This window comes from Trachypithecus francoisi, unplaced genomic scaffold (genome assembly GCF_009764315.1).
Source record: "Trachypithecus francoisi isolate TF-2019V2 unplaced genomic scaffold, Tfra_2.0 Contig01579, whole genome shotgun sequence".
Lineage (NCBI taxonomy): Eukaryota > Metazoa > Chordata > Mammalia > Primates > Cercopithecidae > Trachypithecus > Trachypithecus francoisi.
Genome location: NW_022681442.1, coordinates 35,787,016 through 35,804,341, shown reverse-complemented (window position 1 = coordinate 35,804,341; position 17,326 = coordinate 35,787,016). Strand labels below are relative to the sequence as shown.

General features: G+C 39.8%; 1 protein-coding gene across 1 annotated transcript in view; it reads left to right on the top strand.

The window, feature by feature from the left end:
* CC2D2B (coiled-coil and C2 domain containing 2B) overlaps nucleotides 1-17,326 on the top strand; it is a 130,366-nt gene that overhangs the window by 76,873 nt on the left and 36,167 nt on the right. Inside the window, 5 exon segments of the mRNA XM_033187631.1 lie at nucleotides 1,812-1,904; nucleotides 5,162-5,253; nucleotides 6,315-6,485; nucleotides 7,990-8,110; nucleotides 8,852-8,961. Of these exon segments, the coding sequence (XP_033043522.1) occupies nucleotides 1,812-1,904; nucleotides 5,162-5,253; nucleotides 6,315-6,485; nucleotides 7,990-8,110; nucleotides 8,852-8,961 (587 nt within the window).

The following is a 17,326-nucleotide window of genomic DNA, read 5'->3' as shown; positions in this document are numbered from 1 at the left end:
AAATTAGATTCAGATATCAGAAAAGAAATAAATACCATGTGTAGTGAAGATTACTTGTGAAAAGCAAAACTTCAAATGGGCATTTCAGTTTTGGGATACAAAGGTATTTCTTAAATAAGACATGAAAAGTATAAATGATAAAAAAGAAGATTAATTAATTTTTCTTTGAGATGGAGTCTCATTTTGTCACACAGGCTGGAGTGCAGTGGCGTGATCTCGGCTCACTGCAACCTCCACCTCCTGGGTTCAAGTGATTCTCATGCCTCAGCCTCCCTAGTAGCTGAGGCTACAGGTGTGCACCACCACGCCTGGCTAATTTTTGTATTTTTAGTAGAGATGGGGTTTTGTCATGTTGCCCAGACTGGTCTTGAACTCCTAACTTTAAGTGATCTACCCGCCTTGGCCTCCCACAGTGTTAGGATTACAGGCGTGAACCACAGTGTCTGGCCAGATTAATAAATTTTATAACATTAAAATTAAAAGCCCACAGATTAGAAAAGTTATTCCCTACATATATAAAATTAAAATATTAATATCCAGAGTATTGTGTTAACTCCTACAACTTAATACTTTAAAAGTAAATAAAGTGATGTGAGGCCGGGCACGGTGGCTCACACCTGTAATCCCAACCCTTGGGAAGGCTGAGGTGGGCAGATCACAAGGTCAGGGGTTCGAGACCAGCCTGACCAATATGGTGGAACCCCGTGTCTACTAAAAATAGAAAAATTAGCCAGGTGTGGCGGCACACACCTGTAATCCCAGCTACTTGGGAGGCTGAGGCAGAAGAATCACTTGAACCTAGGAGGCAGAGGTTGCAGTGAATTGAGATCATACCACTGCACTCCAGCCTGGGCAACAGAGTAAGACTCCGTCTCAAAAAAAAAAAAAAAAATGTAAATAATGTGGTATGAAATGGCAATATAATATTTTCTTAAATAAAAGTTTTACTTGCAAAAGAATTAATTTCAGGATTTCTTATGGATAATTAGAAGGACAAGTAACTTATCTTCAGATAATGGAGCATGCGTTGTTTCATGGCTGAAGACGCTAAAGTATTTACTTCATTATTTTTGTATAGTCTTTAATAATATCTATAATATAAAATCATTTCCAAGTGCTTTGGGGATACATAATACTGGAAATACATAAATAACAAATGCAAATTTACTTTATTTAGATGAAGCATCCTGAAAAATAATCTTATACTGACTATATATGTCATATTAAAATTATTGATTATAGTTAACACACGTTGACTACTTACTATATGCCAGGCCCTTTACATATATTGTTTCAATTAAGTCTCACAAACAATCTTATGACAGAGGTATTATTATTATTATTGAAGAGGAAACTGGGGTCTGGAGCAGTTAATCAGCTTTTCCAAACCACACCAGTTAGTAAATGCCAGGGCCAACTTGAACCTGGGACTGTCTGCCTCCAATGCCCATGTTCTTAACCACTTATTTTGTTTTTAGTGATACAGGGCAAATGCATACATGAAGAATCTTTTCTCAATCCTCTTCACTTTTTAAAAAATCATTTTCTCAGTCACAAATGTTGTTCTTAATCATTACTCTAATTTAAAAGATGAATGGACTTCAATCTAGACCCAAACAGAATATAGTTAGAAACTGGTTTTTAGCTCATCCTCAGTGGGAGAATCTAGAAGAAATGTTTTCTTCTTTCAGTCTCAGAGTGTTTCCAGTGCCTTACACATGGACTGAAGTGACTAGTGATATTTATTGCAATGTGTCATACGTAAACTCTTTGTTACATTCAAGAAGTGAAACTAACAATTCTGTATTTAGGAGTATGAAAGTCAGAAAGAGAAGGAGGTATCCATTTCGGTTGTAAATTCTATTACAGCACAAAGGATTAATTCTGCCAATTTGCTGAAAAAGGTAACCACACAGTATCAGAAATATATTTGCATTTGTTTTTGTGAAAACTTGTCTGCTAGATCCATGGTATTATAGTCCTTCCAGAGAGTCCGATGGACGAATCCACTCACTCGTCACCTCTTTCAGATCACTGAGGAGTTTTCTGTTCTTTTCAGACTTCTTTATGAGAGTTAGGTTACTTCATTGACAGTGAACTCATTATTAAAGCACATCCCAAACTTTTCTGTTTAAACATAAATTTTAAAGACTTCTCATCTTTTCTTTGACTCTAAAAGTTCACCTTGAGAGATACCCCATCATTTTGCCAGAACTCCTGTATTTACTGGTGCCTCATGAGGTCATGGACCATAGCAATTCAGGAGATGAAGGGATGAAGGAGCTACCAGAGGCACACAGACAGTATTAGAAAAATAGATATGCTTTGAAACAAAGCCAAATAGTGAACGTATACAAAACACTCTAGCAGAGCCTTAACTAGGTTTGAGTGGAATCCTTCACTGGATTTCATGCCTAATTTCTGTCGACCCCTCATCACGCCACTAGACTTAGTTAGCTTAGTGCAGGTGCGACATCTACAGCTCCTTAGTGCCCAGCATAGTATCTTATACTTAGAAAGTGCTGATAAATGTTTGAGAAATTAATGAATTAAAGGATGGGAGCTGAGGTGGTTTCTACAACTCCTACAAAAGTAGACTGTCACCCACCTACATCTTCTTTGCTGTAGAGCACCAGAGCAGCCTTGCAGGGTAATTTGAAAAGAAGCAGGGAAAGCTACAGAAAGATCTAAGAGATACATTCCAGATCCCTCATGGGGACAGGTGAGAGACAACCATGTATAGCTAGTAGACCCCCAGGCAGGTGTGTTCTAAATGAATTTTGGGGAGCACATTTAGACCACAGCAAACAGCTACAAGCATGAACATGGATGAATCTTTCAAAATAATTAAGATTAAAGAAACAAGATTACAGAAGAATACACAAATATAACTCAATTTATATAAAGTTGAAAGTGTTGAAAACTTAACTCCCAATGTTGGGAAGTGAGGCCTAATGGGAGGTGTTTTAGTTCTTGTTCTTGTTCTTACTACCCTGTGTGTCACCGGCAAGTAACCAAATCACTGAATCCCACTTTATTTTTTATAAAAACGGACAATATTAATGCTTGCTTTGCTTTACATCCAATGTGAGGAGCAAATGAGATCAAACTGCAAATATTCTTCTAGTTTGTACACCATGACTGTGAGATAGAATGTGAACCGCTGTAGCTCTCCCAGGCATGAGACAGCCCCCTTTTTCACTGGCAGCTGTTTTTCCCACTCATCCCTGACTCTTACTTCTTCTTTACTAGCTCGCTCTATTTTTTAAGTTGGGATGTGCTTTAATAGTGAGTTTGTGGTCTCGGGAAGTAAAGAAGTGTTCTTGCTTATAAGAAAATAGAACACATATCCTTCTTATCCTGTTTCTTCTTTTTTATGTAAGGAGAAACCCAGGAGGGAGGGTAGCAGACGGTTAGGAAGGACATAAGAGAGCAAGTATCTGAGGATGCTTGAACTTCATACAGGAATCCCGGAAAGGCACTTTCCAAAGATTTTGTATTTAGATTTTAACTCCTTGTGAAGACTTCTTTGCTATCTGAGGACAGTTTAAAACTACAGGTTTGAAAAGTAAAATAAAATGAAACTACAGGTTTGGTAGTTTTATGGGATAATTACTATAATCAAAGATACTGGAAAAGTTTGCTCCTGGAGGCCTATTAGGGCCATAGGTACCTAAATCCTTCCATGGGAGGAACCCATGGAAAGGTGAGTTATGTGCATTACATTTCCTGCTGTGTTACTGGAGTCAGTGATGGCTGAGGCCAGGGTTACAGCAGTACAGAATGAGGTCTCAGTAGTCTCAAATATTACTAGATAAAACTTTTACTGAAACGTTTTCTCTAAGAGGGTAGCACATCTCTTCAATCTGTCCATTTCATTAATTTATTCAACAAATATTTATTGAGCACCTACTATAATTCCTGAGCTCCTTGAGTATATATTCTATAAGTCAGATAATGGGAGACACATTATTAGTATGTTACAGAGTGAAAGGTGCTATGAAAAATAAAGTAAGTAAGAAGAGGGAACAGGCGTTCTGGCAGAGGCGGAGGTGGGGGGCATTGAGGTGAGCAGGGGCACAATTTTAAATAGAAGTAGTCAAAGAATCTGGTAAGAAGGTAACACTTCTGCAAAAGACCTAAACGAGATGAGGAAGCTAGCCATGGAAGTTTAGGGAAAAATCATTCTAGGCCGATGGAACCAGCGTAGAAAACTCGGCATAGAAGCACACCTGGCTTGTGGGAGGAACAGCCAGGAGCTCAGCCTGCATCGTGCCAAGGGAGAGTGGGAGAAGAGAGAGACAGTGGCCAGTGAAGGGGCCACCAAGATCTCGTTCACCTTCAAGGGAAACAATTTGTTGTCCGTGTGGCAGGATAATTTTTAGGAGTTAGTTATGTTTTTCCCATTCGTCTCTCACCACTCCATTTTCCTACCTGCTTCAAGGAGATAACTAGGGTCTAGGTTACGTTGTCTCCAGAATGATCTTTGACAGGACAGAAAGCAGAAAATTGCCTCCAGACCTGCCTCTGTCTGGTTTTGTATCTGAAAAACTAAAGATGGTAAAAGGAGAAAAGGAAGGATTTCCTCAGACTAAAAAGGAGATGTTCAGAGTCCTTGGAGGAACTAAGGTCTGTGGGTTCTCCAAGTAGGAAGAGCTCAAGGAGATGGCTTCCTTCAAGCACTGACTTTCTTGCCAGAATGAGGTCTTAAAGTCAGAATAGGATTGACTTGAAGGAAATACAGAAATGGGATCACATTTCCTTGTGTTTGTAGATCAAGACTCACATCCATTACTAGTGGTTATTGTAGAAGTGGATTCACAGGGCAATCGTCTCCTTTGGTGAAAACTAGTTCTGGCCACATACACTGTGAATTAGAGGAAAAAAATAACAGAGCAAAGAGTTTAGGATGAGATGAACTGGATGTAGAAGGACAAAAACGTGGAAAGAAATAAACTACCTTTGGTGTGACAGTGTGAAAGTTGGAAATGACTTTAATAATGGCAGCAAACAGAATAGTATTTTCACTTGTCTAATCCCCCACTCCATTCATTGCTTGCAAAAATTAGGAGTAAAATATAGTGGCACCAGTAGCATTGTAAATACTTAACCTTAAAATATAAACAATACATTTATGTATTAAATTCTAAAATTTTTTTAGGTGAGAAGGTTGATAATGAAGAGAATTGTTAAAATTAGCAAATGTAACTTGTCAGATATTGTGACTGATTATGAAGAAATTGTGTCTACAAGGTAACTGCTAAAGACTATTAAGTATGAAATATAAACCTTTAAGATAATCTCTTTAAAATCCTCTAAGTTCTCTATTTTTATTTTAATTAAGCCATATGTCAGAAGATGCGGTTTCCAATTATAATGTGAAATACAATGACTTAAAATATTTGGTCAATTTAAAGTTGCATTTTGGGATATCTACATGATATATTTTCAATTATATAGTATTTGGGGGCAGTTTTTTTGCCCTCTCCTTAGACAAGTTTTAGGGCAAGAAAGAAAAATTCAAGAAACACCTTTGTCCCAAATTAGTTTTGCCCTAAGATTTCCTGTCCTGAGACTGCTATGGGAAAAGTTGTTGCTGCTAGCACCATGCTAAGCCTGTAATCTCCCCTTTGCAAAACAGAGAATCCTCAGCTGTACAAAGGTGCTGAGATGCACAGGCAGCAGCTGGGAGAGCGTTTGGTGAAGTCACTCAATTCTCATACTGTTCTATCTGTGAACTAAGGGTAGGAACAGGGCCATCTCTGGGAAAACTCCCTGGAGGACACATGCAGACTTGGAATGAGCAATAAGGTTTTAACTCATGTAGGATGCTGAACTCTAGTGTGTTTTACTTTTCAGTCCTTGAGGGAAAAATGAGTGTGAACATAAAACTATAATTCTATGGATTTGTGTTGCCCAGGTTGACGGCATATACAACTAATTCTAGTTTCAGAGCCATGTAGAAAATGTTAATATTTGGGCACTTTCAAGAGAATGATTCCTGAACAATGAATAATCTTCCAAAAGATCATCATGTTTCCTGGCTTTACCTCTCCATGTCCACGTCTCTGTTTGGACCATGTACCCAAAGGGCACGGAGCAATCACGGTCTCTCTCAATATGAGGGAACATAGCATCTCTTCCTTCCTATGCTAAGAAAAAGATTTCTCCTTGAGTTTAAGACAATTCGGTCTCCCCTCCATAATGCAGAGAATATGGTTCACAATAAGGGTCTCATTTCAATTACTCAAAAGACTGATACCTTTTAAAACCAAGAAAACAAACGAGGCTAATGATCAATTTTTACTCTTTAGCCAATTGACAGATGCAGTTTGTCACTTTGTTGAACCACGGAGAAAGTTAAAACCTCAGAGGAAAGAAAGGAAAAAAGTCAGAGCGCAGACGATCTCTGATGGAGATATTAAGATTCTTGTCCGAATAGTGAGGGCCTATAATATTCCTACCAGAAAAACAACAATTAATAGGTAAGGCAATATGCCCCAATTTTTAGAGTTGCAAAAGGTCTACCTTAAATGTGATAATTCTCCATGCTGTTCTATTTGTAAACCTTTGCATGTTGTTAATGCTCCACATACATAAAATGAATGAAAATTGAAATCTTCATTTGCATAGTCAAATCTACTGTCAGTGCCATGTATTAAGAGTTTTCTGAGGTTCAAGATTCTCAGAGTAACTTTAACATGTATATTTTGAGGCTATGGGCTGCATTCTCACCTTCTTATACTGTATCAAGTAAATGCCTTTGTCTCTATTCCCTGTTGTGAAAATTCTGAAGCTTCTGCTGCCAACTGCCCTATTCCATGCTGGGCCGGGGGGACCACTACCACCAAGATGCGGAGACTGGTAGTGGCCTCAAATGGCTGGGCGCACTGATATTACATACAAGACAAGGGGGCAGGGTAAGGAGGGTGAGTCGCCCAAGTGATTGATAAGGTCAAGAAAGTCACGTGATCATGGGACAGGGGGCCCTTCCCTTTTAGGTAGCCAAAGCAGAGACGGAAGGCAGCATACATCAGCATTTTCTTCTATGGCACTTGTAAGAAAGATCAAAGACTTTAAGACTTTCACTATTTCTTCTACCGCTATCTTCTAAGAACTTCAAAGAGGAACCAGGAGTGCGGGAGGAACATGAAAGTGGACAAGGAGCTTGACCATTGAAGCACAGCACCACAGGGAGGGGTTTAGGCCTCCGGATGACTGCAACAGGACTTCATAATATCCAGCCTCCCACAAGAAGCTGGTGGAGCAGTGTTCCCTGACTCCTCTAAGGAAACGAGACTCCCTTTCGTGGTCTGCTAAGTAACGGGTGCCTTCCCAGGCACTGGCGTTGCCGTTTGATCAAGGAGCCCTCAAGTGGCCCGTATGCGGGCGTGACAGAGGGCTCACCTCTTGCCTTCTAGGTCACTTCTCACAATGTCCCTTCAGCACCTGACCCTATACCCACTGGTTATTCCTTAGTTATGTTAGTAATACAACAAAGAGTAATATTAAAAGCTAATGATTAATAACGTTTATACTAATGACTGATAATATCCATGATCATCTCTATATCTAATTTGTATTGTAACTATTCTTATTCTAACTATTTTCTTTATTACACTGCAACAGTTTGTGCCTTCAGTCTCTTGCCTTGGCACCTGGGTAATCTTCCATCCACAATATATATTTTAATTGACATCCATCATGAATAACTTGCCCTTTCTTCCCCTTTTACTGAATACCTGTGAATATTTTATCATAGACCAGATCTAATCCATAGTTCAGTATTTAGGAGTTGCGCTTCCAGAGTAGTAATTATCAAATGTTTAGCTGTAACCACACATGATAAGACAATTCAAAGCAAACTCAGTAAGAACCATAGATACTGACTTATATATCTTCATAAGCACAGGAAAAACCCACCCACTCCTACCAAAACTAATATTAAAACTAATTAAGGTGTATGTCTCTATATTGTTTTTCCTGAAGAGCCTTGGATATGCCTACTGGTTCGAAATCATCTGTATCTTGCCTCAGACACAAAGAAACAATCAAATCAGTAGCCTCGGATGAGATCTTACATGAGATAAGTATTTAACACTTCTATAAAGTACAATAGTGTTTATGTTTATTTTTAATTACAATTGACTCTTAATTCATCTCTCCATCTATATTTTCTTTGGCTTCCAGTTTATTTTCCATGACACAGTAAAGGTGGCGTTTATAAAATGTAATTCTAATCATTTCATTCCCTGCTCTCAGGGTCTATATGATAAGGTATAAGCTCCTTAAAATGGCTACAAAATCTTCAGGAATCAGGCCCACGCCTACAATCAGCCTCATCTCTCTCTATCTTGCATATCATGCTACTCCTTGTTCCACGAGGGCCCTACTAGTTGCTTCCTTTGCCTGGAATGGCCTCGACACATATCCATGTTATTGTCCAAATGAACTACGACTTAAAGTTTCAAAGCACACGCTCAAACAATGATACTCTCCTTATTGTCACCCCCCCCAAAAGTTAATAGTTCCTTTTCCTGAATAATTTTCATACCTTAAAGATATTTCTCTAATTTCTCACATTTCATTGCACTTGTTTGTTTACCTGTATGTTTTCCCCTGATAGACTTTAAAATCCTTGAGAGAAAGTTCTGTTTATCTTTAGATCCTAGAAAAGTACCTGATATAGAATAGACACAATAGATGTTTATTCAATAGATAAATAAATAATGGCCATTTGAAAAACTAGAAAAATTAAGCCGTATATTTGCCAAGTAAGTTCCTAGGCCTCTATCTTTATCGACTATATACAGTATTTCAAAATCTAGTCAATGTTTTTTCTGTGTTTCAGGATACTGTAAATTCATTTGTGGAAGTTTCTTTCCAGCACACTGTATACCAAACCAATACAGCAAGTGGATCTCATCCATGCTGGAATGAGGAAATTAAAGTAGATTTTATGTAAGTTGGAGTTCATTTTTCCATAGCTCCTAAAAAATGAGCAATAACAAAATTATTTTCTTGAGCCACTTATTGAAAATAATTATTGAAATAGGCTTTAAGCTTTTAAATTATGAAATATTTGATGCACATAACCAATAATGTATATTGTATAGCATAATATATAATCTATATGTATAATAAACATAAGTTCTAAAGAAAAGTAATAAAATGAATGCCTATTTATTTACCATCCAGCTTAAAAAAATATAATATTACCAACACCTTAGAAGGCCCTTTGTGCCATTACCTAACGGCATCTTCTTTCTTTCTCCCCAGAGGTAATAACCATGAATTTGTGTTTATCATTCTTTCTCTCCTGTATGATTTTACTTCATAGATATTCATCCCTAAGTATGTATTATTTACTTATGTATGTTTTCAACTTTATATAAATTGAGTTATATTTGTGTATTCTTCTGTAATCTTGTTTCTTTAATCTTAATTATTTTGAAAGATTCATCCATGTTCATACTTGTAGCTGTTTGCTGTGGTCTAAATGTGCTCCCCAAAATTCATGTGTTGAAAACTTAACTCCCGGTGTTGGGAAGTGAGGCCTAATGGGAGGTGTTTTAGGCCATGAGAACTCCACCCTTATGAATAATGTCATTATAAAAAGGGCTTGCAGTGTAGGTTCACTTTCTTCTACTCTTCTGCCATGTAAGGACACAGCATTTGTCCCCTTTTTCCCTTCCACCTTCCACTATGTGAAGACACAGCAAGAAGGCCCTCACCAGACACCAGATGCTGACATCTTGATTTTGAACTTTGCAGCCTCCATAATTGCAGGAAATAAATTTCTGTTCTTTATAAATGACCTAGTCTCAGATACTCTGTTATGGCAGCACAAAATGAACTAAGACATTGTTATTTATTTATTTTTACTTCTATATTGCATTCTGTTGTATAAAAATGCCATAATTTATTTATACTTTCTTCTGTTGATGAACTTTTGTCTTTTTGCTAGTTTTTGCCATTGCAAGCCATATTGCTTTGGACATTCTTGTACTTGTCTTCTGGAGCACATGTGCAAGAGTTTCTTTTTAAGATAGTGGCTCTCAGACCTTTTTAATGTATTTGAATCATCTAGACAGCTTTTTTTTTTTTAGGACAGGATCTCACTCTGTTGCCCAGGCTGAAATGCAGTAGTATAATCGTAGCTCACTGACTCAAACTCCTGGACTTAAGTGATTCTCCTGCCTCAGCCTCCCAAGTAGTGGAGACTACAGAAATGTACCATCACACCCAGCTAATTTTTAAAAATTGTTATTTTTGTAGCACGAGGGTCTCACTATGTTGCCCAGGCTGGTGTCAAACTCTTGGACTCAAGTGATCCTCCTGCCTGGCCTCCCAAAGTGCTGGGATTACAGGCATGAGCCACCACACTTAGCCTGCTTCTTAAAACACAGATTGGTAAGCCCACTTCTCTAGTTTCTAATTCAGTAGGTCTGGGGTAGGGTCTGATAATTCCATCTTTAGCAAGTTCCCAGGTGATTCTAATGGTACTAGTCAGGTGACACTTTGAGAACCTGTTTTCTAGGATATGTGTTCAAAAGTGGAATTGCTAGGTTGTAGCTGAAGTCAGCTTCAACTTTCCTAGACAATGCCAAACTCTTTTCTAAAGTGATTATATCAATATACACTCCCAACAGCAGTATATACAATTTCCTTTTGTGCCATGTCTTCAATAATATTTTGTATTTTAAAAATTATTTTTCTCAATATGGTGGATCTAAAATTATATTCTCATTGTGTTTTAATTTATAATTTCTTCTTTTTAAAGAGGCAGGGTTTTTTTTTTCAATTAAGAGACTTTATTTTTAGAGCAATTTTAGGCTCACAAGAAAACCGGGTGGGAAGTACAGAGTTAACCCTCTCACCACAGCACACACACAGCCTCCCTCAACATCTGCGTTGTGTGATATTTGTTATAATCAATGAGCCAACATTGATACATCATCAACCATAGTCCATAGTTAACATTAGGGTTCACTCTTGGTGTTGTACATTCTATAGGTTTTAACAAATGTATGGTGACATGTTTCTACCATTATAGTATCACACAGAATGGTTTCACTCCCCTAAACATCCTGTGTGCTCTGTCTGTTCATCCTTCCCTCCCCCTGGAACCTTGCAAACCACTGATCTTTTTACTACCTTCACAGTTTTGCCCTTTAAAGAATGTCATTGTGTACATCAAGGTTCTCCAGAGAAACAGAAGCAATAGGATGTAGACAGAGAGAGAGAAAGAGAGAGTGAGAGATTTATTTTAAGGAAATGGCTCACATGATTGTGGAGGCTGGCAAGCCCACAATCTGCAGGGTAGGATGGCAAGCTGGAGACTCGGGAAAGAGTTGCAGTTTAAGTCTAAAGGAAATCTGCTGGCAGAATTCCCTTTTCCACGGGGGAGATCAGTCTTTTGTCTATTAAGGCTTTCAATTGATTGGCTAAGGTCCACCCTTATCATGGAGGATGATCTGCTTTACTCAAAGTCGACTGGCTTAAACTGTACCTAAAAAATACCTTCAGAAGCCAGGCACGGTAGTTCATGTCTGTAATCCCAGCACTGTGCGAGGCCAAGGCGGGCAGATCACTTGAGGTCAGGAGTTCAAGACCAGCCTGGCCTACAGGGTGAAACCCTGTTTCTACTAAAAATACAAAAATTATCTAGCCGTGCTGGTGAGCACCTGTAATCCCAGCTAGTTGGGAGGCTGAGGCAGGAGAATCACTTGAACTCAGGAGGCAGAGGTTGCAGTGAGCAGAGATCACACCACTGCACTCCAGCCTGGGCAACAGAGGGAGACTCTGTCTCAAAAACAAAAAACAAAACAAGGCGGAGCAAGATGGCCGAATAGGAACAGCTCCAGTCTTCAACTCCCAGCGCGAGCGACACAGAAGACCGGTGATTTCTGCATTTTCAACTGAGGTACTGGGGTCATCTCTCTAGGGAGTGCCGGACAATCGGTGCTGGTCAGCTGCTGCAGCCTGACCAGCGTGAGCTGAAGCAGGGCGAGGCATCGCCTCACCTGGAAGCGCAAGGGGGAAGGGAATCCCTTTTCCTAGCCAGGGGAACTGAGACACACAACACCTGGAAAATCGGGTAACTCCCACCCCAATACTGCGCTTTAAGGAAACAGGCACACCAGGAGAATATATCCCATACCTGGCCGGGAGGGTCCCACGCCCACGGAGCCTCCCTCACTGCTAACACAGCCATCTGCGGCGATCTATCCGCAAGGCAGCAGCGAGGCTGGGGGAGGGGCGCCCGCCATTGCTGAGGCTTAAGTAGGTAAACAAAGACGCTGGGAAGCTCGAACTGGGTGGAGCTCACAGCAGCTCAAGGAAGCCTGCCTGTTTCTGTAGACTCTACCTCTGCGGACAGCGCACAGCTGCAGTCCATTAGGGGAAAGAGCGGGGCCGTGGCAGACGCGAACGACTCTGTCTGACAGCTTTGGGGAGAGCCGTGGATCTCCTAACGTGGAGGTTGAGATCTGAGAACGGACAGACTGCCTGCTCAGGTGGGTCCCTGACCCCTGAGTAGCCCAGCTGGGAGACATCCCCCACTAGGGGCAGTCTGACACCCCACACCTCACAGGGTGGAGTCACCCCTGAGAGGAAACTTCCAAAGAAAGAATCAGACAGGTACACTCGCTGTTCAGCAATATTCTATCTTCGGCAACCTCTGCTGCTGACACCCAGGCAAACAGGGTCTGGAGTGGACCTCAAGCAATCTCCAACAGACCAACAGACAGTCCTTCTGACTGTCAGAAGGAAAACTATCAAACAGGAAGGACACCTATACCAAAACCCCATCAGTACGTCACCATCATCAAAGACCAGAGACAGATAAAACCACAAAGATGGGGAAAAGCAGGGCAGAAAAGCTGGAAATTCAAAAAATAAGAGCGCATCTCCTCCTGCAAAGGAGCGCAGCCCATCGCCAGCAACGGATCAAAGCTGGTCAGAGAATGACTTGGACGAGATGAGAGAAGAAGGCTTCAGTCCATCAAACCTCTCAGAGCTAAAGGAGGAATTACGTACCCAGCGCAAAGAAACTAAAAATCTTGAAAAAAAAGTGGAAGAATTGACAGCTAGACTAATTAATGCAGAGAAGATCATAAACGAAATGACAGAGATGAAAACCATGACACGAGAAATACGTGACAAATGCACAAGCTTCAGTAACCGACTCGATCAACTGGAAGAAAGAGTATCAGCGATTGAGGATCAAATGAATGAAATGAAGCGAGAAGAGAAACCAAAAGAAAAAAGAAGAAAAAGAAATGAACAAAGCCTGCAAGAAGTATGGGATTATGTAAAAAGACCAAATCTACGTCTGATTGGGGTGCCTGAAAATGAGGGGGAAAATGGAACCAAGTTGGAAAACACTCTTCAGGATATCATCCAGGAGAACTTCCCCAACCTAGTAGGGCAGGCCAACATCCAAATTCAGGAAATACAGAGAACTCCACAAAGATACTCCTCCAGAAGAGCAACTCCAAGACACATAATTGCCAGATTCACCAAAGTTGAAATGAAGGAAAAAATCTTAAGGGCAGCCAGAGAGAAAGGTCGGGTTACCCACAAAGGGAAGCCCATCAGAATAACAGCAGACCTCTCGGCAGAAACTCTACAAGCCAGAAGAGAGTGGGGGCCAATATTCAACGTTCTTAAAGAAAAGAATTTTCAACCCAGAATTTCATATCCAGCCAAACTAAGCTTCATCAGTGAAGGAGAAATAAAATCCTTTACAGATAAGCAAATGCTTAGAGATTTTGTCACCACCAGGCCTGCCTTACAAGAGACCCTGAAGGAAGCCCTAAACATGGAAAGGAACAACCGGTACCAGCCATTGCAAAAACATGCCAAAATGTAAAGAACATCGAGGCTAGGAAGAAATTGCATCAACTAACGAGCAAAATAACCAGTTAATATCATAATGACAGGATCAAGTTCACACATAACAATATTAACCTTAAATGTCAATGGACTAAATGCTCCAATTAAAAGACACAGACTGGCAAACTGGATAAAGAGTCAAGACCCATCAGTCTGCTGTATTCAGGAGACCCATCTCACATGCAGAGACATACATAGGCTCAAAATAAAGGGATGGAGGAAGATCTACCAAGCAAATGGAGAACAAAAAAAAGCAGGGGTTGCAATCCTAGTCTCTGATAAAACAGACTTTAAACCATCAAAGATCAAAAGAGACAAAGAAGGCCATTACATAATGGTAAAGGGATCAATTCAACAGGAAGAGCTAACTCTCCTAAATATCTATGCACCCAATACAGGAGCACCCAGATTCATAAAGCAAGTCCTTAGAGACCTACAAAGAGACTTAGACTCCCATACAATAATAATGGGAGACTTCAACACTCCACTGTCAATATTAGACAGATCAACGAGACAGAAAGTTAACAAGGATATCCAGGAATTGAACTCATCTCTGCACCAAGCGGACCTAATAGACATCTATAGAACTCTCCACCCCAAATCAACAGAATATACATTCTTCTCAGCACCACATCGCACTTATTCCAAAATTGACCACATAATTGGAAGTAAAGCACTCCTCAGCAAATGTACAAGAACAGAAATTATAACAAACTGTCTCTCAGACCACAGTGCAATCAAACTAGAACTCAGGACTAAGAAACTCAATCAAAACCGCTCAACTACATGGAAACTGAACAACCTGCTCCTGAATGACTACTGGGTACATAACGAAATGAAAGCAGAAATAAAGATGTTCTTCGAAACCAATGAGAACAAAGATACAACATACCAGAATCTCTGGGACACATTTAAAGCAGTGTGTAGAGGGAAATTTATAGCACTAAATGCCCACAAGAGAAAGCAGGAGAGATCTAAAATGGACACTCTAACATCACAATTAAAAGAACTAGAGAGGCAAGAGCAAACACATTCAAAAGCTAGCAGAAGGCAAGAAATAACTAAGATCAGAGCAGAACTGAAGGAGATAGAGACACAAAAACCCTCCAAAAAATCAATGAATCCAGGAGTTGGTTTTTTGAAAAGATCAACAAAATTGACAGACCGCTAGCAAGACTAATAAAGAAGAAAAGAGAGAGGAATCAAATAGTCGCAATAAAAAATGATAAGGGGATATCACCACCGACCCCACAGAAATACAAACAACCATCAGAGAATACTATAAATGCCTCTACGCAAATCAACTAGAAAATCTAGAAGAAATGGATAATTTCCTGGACACTTACACTCTCCCAAGACTAAACCAGGAAGAAGTTGAATCCCTGAATAGACCAATAGCAGGCTCTGAAATTGAGGCAACAATTAATAGCCTACCCACCAAAAAAAGTCCAGGACCAGATGGATTCACAGCTGAATTCTACCAGAGGTACAAGGAGGAGCTGGTACCATTCCTTCTGAAACTATTTCAATCAATAGAAAAAGAGGGAATCCTCCCCAACTCTTTTTATGAGGCCAACATCATCCTGATACCAAAGCCTGGCAGAGACACAACAAAAAAAGAGAATTTTAGACCAATATCCCTGATGAACATCGATGCAAAAATTCTCAATAAAATACTGGCAAACCGGATTCAGCAGCACATCAAAAAGCTTATCCACCATGATCAAGTGGGCTTCATCCCTGGGATGCAAGGCTGGTTCAACATTCGCAAATCAATAAACGTAATCCAGCATATAAACAGAACCAAAGACAAGAACCACATGATTATCTCAATAGATGCAGAAAAGGCTTTTGACAAAATTCAACAGCCCTTTATGCTAAAAACGCTCAATAAATTCGGTATTGATGGAACGTACCTCAAAATAATAAGAGCTATTTATGACAAACCCACAGCTAATATCATACTGAATGGGCAAAAACTGGAAAAATTCCCTTTGAAAACTGGCACAAGACAGGGATGCCCTCTCTCACCACTCCTATTCAACATCGTGTTGGAAGTTCTGGCTAGGGCAATCAGGCAAGAGAAAGAAATCAAGGGTATCCAGTTAGGAAAAGAAGAAGTCAAATTGTCCCTGTTTGCAGATGACATGATTGTATATTTAGAAAACCCCATTGTCTCAGCCCAAAATCTCCTTAAGCTGATAAGCAACTTCAGCAAAGTCTCAGGATACAAAATTAATGTGCAAAAATCACAAGCATTCTTATACACCAGTAACAGACAAACAGAGAGCCAAATCAGGAATGAACTTCCATTCACAATTGCTTCAAAGAGAATAAAATACCTAGGAATCCAGCTTACAAGGGATGTAAAGGACCTCTTCAAGGAGAACTACAAACCATTGCTCAGTGAAATAAAAGAGGACACAAACAAATGGAAGAACATACCATGCTCATGGATAGGAAGAATCAATATCGTGAAAATGGCCATACTGCCCAAGGTTATTTATAGATTCAATGCCATCCCCATCAAGCTACCAATGAGTTTCTTCACAGAATTGGAAAAAACGGCTTTAAAGTTCATATGGAACCAAAAAAGAGCCCGCATTGCCAAGACAATCCTAAGTCAAAAGGACAAAGCTGGAGGCGTCACGCTACCTGACTTCAAACTATACTACAAGGCTACAGTAACCAAAACAGCATGGTACTGGTACCACAACAGAGATATAGACCAATGGAACAGAACAGAGTCCTCAGAAATAATACCACACATCTACAGCCATCTGATCTTTGACAAACCTGACAAAAACAAGAAATGGGGAAAGGATTCCCTATTTAATAAATGGTGCTGGGAAAATTGGCTAGCCATAAGTAGAAAGCTGAAACTGGATCCTTTCCTTACCCTTATACGAAAATTAATTCAAGATGGATCAGAGACTTAAATGTTAGACCTAATACCATAAAAACCCTAGAAGAAAATCTAGGTAGTACCATTCAGGACATAGGCATGGGCAAGGACTTCATGTCTAAAACACCAAAAGCAACGGCAGCAAAAGCAAAAATTGACACATGGGATCTAATTAAACTAAAGAGCTTTTGTACAGCAAAAGAAACTACCATCAGTGAACAGGCAACCTACAGAATGGGAGAAAATTTTTGCAACCTACTCATCTGACAAAGGGCTAATATCCAGAATCTACAAAGAACTCAAACAAATATACAAGAAAAAAACAAACAACCCCATCAAAAAGTGGGCAAAGGATATGAACAGACATTTCTCAAAAGAAGACATCCATACAGCCAACAGACACATGAAAAAATGCTCATCATCACTCGCCATCAGAGAAATGCAAATCAAAACCACAATGAGATACCATCTCACACCAGTTAGAATGGCAATCATTAAGAAGTCAGGAAACAACAGGTGTTG